The following is a 6,587-nucleotide window of genomic DNA, read 5'->3' as shown; positions in this document are numbered from 1 at the left end:
AATCAATGAAACACAAGGGAGGAGGGGAAGGACATGGCCTTGCTGCAGCTGGAAGCATTTTAAAAAGGCTGTGGCTTGAGGATGGAAGGTCCGAGGTTGTCTTTAAGGGGATCTGTAGGGTGGGAAACCACCAGTGAGTGCTGACAGGTTGCTTAGCTCCGGAGATGAGACTCTATAAAGCCCCATGACTGGGGGTCAGGGGCCACTGGACAAACACCCCCTGCTCAGGGTGGAGAGAGCCAGCACGGATGGCTGGGCTGTTAACCCTGCAGTGCTTCAGGCCCCCTTGCTGGGTTGTGGCATGCTGCTTCATCTCACCGTGCCTCAGTTTCTCTCTCTGCAAAATGCCAAGGGGGATTGTCAGGCTCCCCTAGCAGCCCCATAGGAGCTCTAAGGGTCCAATTCCACCCCTGTTTAAACAGAGTAAGTCAGAGCAACAACCTTCCCTGGCACAAGATGTGGATATGGCCAAATTTGGGGTGAGTCAGAGTATATTTTGGCCCAGGCAGCTCACCACAAGGTCACATGAATGTCAATCTGAAGGCAGGGATAAGAGTCCCCATTCGGGACAGGGGAAAGCAGAGCAGCACAGGTCTTGGTGGGTTTACCCAGCCACAGAAAAGCCTTGCACAGCACCCTGCCAGGTCAGCCCCTGCCACAGGGACATCTGTGCTGTCTTCCTGGCAGCACAGCTTTGCCTGAATGAGCCAGATTGGGCCTAATTAGCAGCTCTGCTGATGCACACAAAGGTAGAGAGAATCCAGCTTACCCTCCATGACCTGCAGAGCCAGCACAGCTCTTCCTGACTGAGGGGAGCCAGAGCGCCTGGCTCAGAGGGGTTGCGAAGCACTGGATGTAGACCCCAACCAGGGAGCATGTGCTGTGGATCCTGCTAAGGAAGCCCTGGCAGATTCAGTAGCTTGAAGCATAGCAACCAGCTATGAGAAAGGCAAAGCCTTCCCTTTCCCCACCCCTCTCCCTGGGGGTCTGCAGAAGCACAGGGCTGGTAATTGGGCTAGCAACACAGCTCCCACAGACTGCTGCTGGCAGGGAAGGGAGCCCAGCCCCGCAGAGCAGAGGCAGGGAGGCAGGAAGTGATGGGGAGCAGCTTTAGAAAAAACAAAGAAATAAAAATGAAGGTGACGTGGGATTTGGAATCTTGATTAAATTCAGTGCAGCAGACAGGCATGAGGCATTTCCATTTGGAATGGAGGCAGCCAGGAGAGCTCATAGGGAGACAGAAGGCCCTCAGGTGGACCAGGACTAGCCTTGGGCACAGCAAACAAGGATGAAATTCCGACCTCCAACTCATGCCAGGGAGTAAAGCCCCCTGCGAGAACCAGCATCCCTCCCCCCAGTTCCTCTTGGGGAGGAGAGGGGCCTTGACTAGGATCTTGGGGTACCCCCCCAGTTCCCTTTGCACCCCACAGCCCAGCAAGTCCAGGGAAGCACCACCAGGCCCGTCCAGGCCACCTCTTTATTCTCCAGTGAAGCAAAGCAAGAGAAGAGGGGACCCCCCCTCCCCGCCATAGCAGGCCCCTCCCTCTGGGCTCCCTAGGCCTCCTCTGGCACAGACCCCTTTCCCCGTAGCAAGGCAAAGAGGGGAGGGGGGAGCCGAAATCACCCCACCGGGATCCTGTTTCGTGGGGCGCACGGCGGAGGGCGGGGGATTACCGCGGGGAACGGGGGTGGGCTCCCCTTCCCCCCCACGGCAGCTCGAACAAAGGGGCAAGGGGGCGGCTCCCGCGGGGTGAGGGGCAGCATCACCCATGCCCGGGGAGGGCCCGTATCCCCCCCGTGGGGTGTGTGGGGCGGGGGGAGGCAGCGCCCACGACCCGAAAGCCCGCGGCCCCCCCGGCCTTGCCCGCCCCCCCGTCACGCCTTTGTCTGCTCAGGCGCGGCTGCTCCAGCACCACGGACAGCTCCGGGGCCGCGGCTCCCACGGGGCCGACTGTGCCAGCGGCAGGGCGAGGGGCGTCGTTCACATGCATGGTCTGCCCGGGGCCCACCCAGCACCCAAGAGGCACCCCCCACCCCCCACCCCTCCTGCCCCGCGACCCCAGCTCCATTTTCCCCCCCTTTGTTTTTCCCTAGAGAAAACGCATCCAGGAGCCTCCGCTCCTCGGCAGCTTCCCCCCCTCCTCCCCATCGCACAAGCGGGAGGGACACCCCCATATGACCACCACCACACCGCCCCCGGGGTCTTCTCCGCCGTCCCGGAATCCCAGAGCGCTGACCCCAGCTGGGGTCGGAAGGGATGGGAGGAGGGGGGCGCACGGCCGGATCTGGAGCAGGGAGGGTCCAAGCAGCGTCTCTATGGAGCTGGAGGCCGGGGACGGGGGGGGAAGGCAAGGAGGATGCGGGGAGGGGGAAAAGGGGTGGGGGAATCCGGCAGTCCTTCGCCTCCCCTGCCCCTCGGTGCGCTGCCCCTTCCCCCGGCGCCGGAGGCCTGGTACCTCCCTAGCGATCCAGGCTGATCGTCCAGTGCTTGGACCCGTCTCCGCCCTCGCCCTCGCTCTTGAGGTCCTGGAAGAGTTGCGTGAAGTAGTGCGGGTCCGCGTTGATTCGCAGCATCTTGGCGCTGAGGCGCTGGATGATGCCCAGGCAGCGCTCCCAGAAGCGCCCCTTGTCGCCCTCCACCAGGAAGGGCTTGAGCGGGTAGGAGATCTCGTTGCCCATGTAGGAGTAGGCGAGATAGAGGCAGGTGAGGAAGGCGGCCTGCAGCTCAGCCTGGGTTCCGATGTCTTCGCCCCGCAGCGCCTCCCGGCACAGAAGGTAGACGAACACCAGGTTGGCTGGGGTGATGAAGCCCTGGTCCTGCCAGCCCTGCAGCAGCAGCGAGCGATCCACGCTGCGGAACCAGGAGATGAGCTCGCCGGGGCTCAGCTCCTTCAGGCGGTAGCAGCGGCGGCACACGAAGTCCCCCAAGCAGCGCAGCAGCTCGCCGGTGGACGCCTGCACCACCACGCGGCGCGGGGACCCCGGGGCTCGGCTGCCCGCCGGTGGCGGCGGCGGCGGCGGCGGCTTCCCCCCGCCGGAGCCCGGGTGCAGCTCCTGCGGCGCCGAGGGCACGGTGGGCACCGGCACGGCCAGCGGGCCTTGCTTGCCGCCTTCTGCCGGCCCCACCACCGACTTGCGCAAGTTCTCGCGGTTGCGCTGCACCACCAGCGGGTCGGGCTGGCCCGGGGCCCCCGGTGGGGCCCCGCCGCCGGGCTTCGGAGTCACCTTCTTGGTGCTCTTCTTCTTCTTGGCCGAGGCAGCCACCAGCCGCTTCCAGGTGAGCGCAGAGATGAGCACGCTGGGTCGCTTCAGCCGGCTCTCGCCTTTGCCCGGCACCCTGCCCGGTGCCTTGTCGGCCAGCAGCCCCCCGCCGCCGCCGCCCTTGCCAGAAGAGGCGGCGGGGGAGAGGGAGAGCACCGTGCCCATGCTAACGCCGAGCGGGACGGGCGTGCGGGGGCCGGGGCGCCGGCACCGCCCATAGGAGGCCGGAGGCTGCGGGGAAGGCGGCCCGCACCGGGGCAGCAATGCCCGAGGATGCTCCGCCGCGCCCGCTCTGGGCTCCGCGCCCGCCGCTGCAGCCAGCCGCGGCCCCGCCGCTCCCCGCCTCCCCGCCGACAGCCAATCGCAGCCGCACGGGTCCCCGGTGCGACCCGCCCCTTCGCCGGTGGGCGGCGGGGGGAGGAGGGGAGAGCCCGGCGAGGTTCTGCTGGGCGGCAGCCGCCCCGGCGTGACCTTCACCGATGGGAGGGAGGCTGGTGCTCCCACCGGGGTGGTGTAGCTGGTACCTGCGGTGGTGCCACAGCTCCTTCACCCTCTGGGTTAAGGACATGGGGAGATGGCAAGGCCCTGCGGGGGGGGGGGCTGTGTGTGTTGTCCCAGAGGACAGGGGGCACAGGAAGGGTCTGAAGGAGAGGAAGAGGGTCTTCTGAAGTTGGCCTCTCTCACCCATGTCCTGCTCTGTATTCTTACCTGCGAGGTGGGGGATGAACCTTCCCACACCAGCAGATCTCCTCCTCCAAACGGTGCTGGGTGACAGAGTGGGGAAGAAGAGCCCTGGGGAATGCTAGAGGGGAGGATGAGGAGGGATGAAGAAGACTGAATGTATGCTGGCAATCAGCTGGAGAAGGCTGGGGCCTGGGGAAGGCTGACTGTGACTCAACAGCCACCATGAAGGACCTAGTTTTGGTGGCAGAGTCCCAGGTCTCATGAGAGCAAAGCCCAACCCTGGATACAGCTCTATAGGGAGTCAGGAGGCACCCAAACTGGGGGGAGCACACCCAGTTCTGCTGTGCAAGCTTTGGGTCCCTCAGCCTACCCTGCTCTTTCAGCCCTGGAGAGGAGATTTACCACCACACTGATGGTCACCCGCAACAGGCCAAAGTCAATGACTTTGGAGAAAGGGGAAGGAGCCTCCTCCAGGTCTGCAAGGCAAAACCAGCCAGCCCTGCTGCCCAGGGCTCCTACAGCCCTCAGGGGAGGAGAGAAGAGATGCTGCACTTCTGCATCATTGCAAAATGGTATGCAATAAACCACCCACGTGCACACAGCCTGCTTCTCCCTCTCCAGATCCAAACATGCTATGGATGAAACCTGTACCCTCTGCTTGCTGCTGCCCTGCCCCTTGCAGGAAGACCCGACTGTGTTTCTCATGAGCTGCAGGATGGATCCTGCAGCTCTGATTGCTACAGCAGGTGCCAGGCATTCATTAGAACAAAATGCTTCAATTCCCAGGACTGCTCCTGCATGTAAAGCACCGGAAGAGGCAGCTGGGGAGGGTTTCATGGAGAATGTCTAGATGATGCATTTTGATACAGCATTTTATGTGTGAAATGAGCACATGTCAGTGCCAGGATGTAGCTGCTGCTGGATGGATCTGGGCTAACAGGCAGTAATGAATTATCAACCGGGAGGAGCTAAGCCAGCCCCCCCCCATTTCCTCCTGCATTGCTGATGCAGGAGGTGTTTGCAATGAAAGTGCAGGCTCAGAGCTGGGTTTCAGACCTCCAGCTGGGCCTCCCGATGCCTGGGGCTGATGTGCCACGTTTGTGGGCAGAGCAGAGGCTGTGGCCTCTGTTCCATGGCAGGGAAGAGGGGCAGTCACATTCCCACATGTCCTGTGCTGCAGCCAGCCCTTTCCTGCTGTTACCTTGCAGGAGGCCTCAGCTGGATCTGCAGAGAAAGTGCATGTGTGCACACAGACCCCCAGACGCATAGGTTTGCTCTGGGAGTGGCCAGAATCAAAGTAAATCTGGGACAGCACCACCCAACCAAGTCAAGCTTAGGCTGGGTTGAAGTAACCAGGGGGACTTGGTAAAGGGGTACAAAAAACAGAGGAGGAAAATGAGGACAAGGCTCCTGCTGAAGGTTAAGTCAGTGCCTTTAGATACACGGAGCTGGCTTCAGCCTACTAAGAAAATGGAGGAACCCTAGGGAGGGGATGGGAAGGAGCTTGTGGTCTTTGCTCTCTTTGCATGTTTGAGGATTGACTGATTTCCTGGCATGCAAACATGGTCTCATCAGAAATCCGCAGCTGAATTTTGCAGGTGAGGAAGCAGAGCCCTTCCTGCATACTGCTCGCTCCTGCTGGAGTAAAATCGCTTCATCTGAAACACAGGAGGCCGCCCCCAGCCTGTGCGAGCTCTCCCAAATTGGCTTCTCTGAACACAAGAGCGGTGCTGAGTTGGGCTTTGCAGCTTTCTACACAGAGGACAGGGCCAGAGAGCTCCCCTGCTTTCCCCAACCTGGGGTTCTTGTTGCTGCACCGAGCATCTCAGTATGTGTGTGTGTGTGTGTGTGCGTGCACATCTCCTGCCATTCCCAGGAGGCAGATTTGGCTGAAGTCTGTTTAAAAATCCCGCTTGGGGCTGTTCAGTGATGCAGCTTGAGGCCTTGGCTGTGAGCAGCAGAAATAGCTCCAGGGCCAGTTTTTCCTTTCTTGCCTGCAGACTGTCCCCCACTGTGGGAGCAGCTGTAGGGTAGAGGAGGCCAGTGAGCCCATAGTCCCTGCCCAAGCCAGCAGCAAGGGCTTCCTGCAAGCACTAAGGAATTACCTAAGCCCTGGGATAACAGCAGGATGATTCTTATGCAGGTAAAGAAGAAGCTTTGCAGCTTACTTTGGAGGCAGCTGCTCTTCCACGTGAAAAAGGAGGATCTTTTCCCTGCTCTTGAGTTTTGCACTTCAGGCTTCAGGCCTGAAGCTGGCAATGATGTAGCACAAACTATGTCCTTGGAGCTGCTTTGCTCTTCCTTTAGGTCTTGGTTGTAAATAGTTGTCAAGGAAAGGCACAAAGCAGGAGGGAGGGCAGCATTTCCCTTCTCCAGGGAATAGGGCCTCCCACCCCAGGCAGCTGGAATGACATGTCTTTGGATGTGAGGGAAGAACAGAGTAGGGCTTCAGGCACTGTCAGTCCCAAAGCTGCTCTCAGGCTCCTGCCCATGGCCAAATCTTCAGCTGCTGGTAGCAAGGCTTTGCTGGGACACTCTTAGCATACACAGATCCTTTGCTACTAAGGGTCACTCCAGTCAGGATAACACATACCTCAGCTACATGCTAGCACCAACAAAGGGATGGTTTCTTGTCCAGGCCC

At 60.8% G+C, this 6,587-nt stretch overlaps 1 protein-coding gene across 1 annotated transcript; it reads right to left on the bottom strand.

Moving 5' to 3' along the window:
- Positions 1-2,096: 2,096 nt before the first annotated feature.
- On the bottom strand, positions 2,097-3,554 carry CDK5R2 (cyclin dependent kinase 5 regulatory subunit 2). Its single transcript, XM_065672855.1, has one exon. It carries the CDS (start codon positions 3,424-3,426, stop codon positions 2,461-2,463), a length of 966 nt encoding a protein of 321 aa, XP_065528927.1. The 5' UTR covers positions 3,427-3,554; the 3' UTR covers positions 2,097-2,460.
- Positions 3,555-6,587: the final 3,033 nt, after the last annotated feature.

The sequence above is a fragment of the Lathamus discolor genome, chromosome 3, assembly GCF_037157495.1.
Source record: "Lathamus discolor isolate bLatDis1 chromosome 3, bLatDis1.hap1, whole genome shotgun sequence".
Lineage (NCBI taxonomy): Eukaryota > Metazoa > Chordata > Aves > Psittaciformes > Psittacidae > Lathamus > Lathamus discolor.
This window is presented reverse-complemented; position numbering and strand designations above follow the sequence as displayed.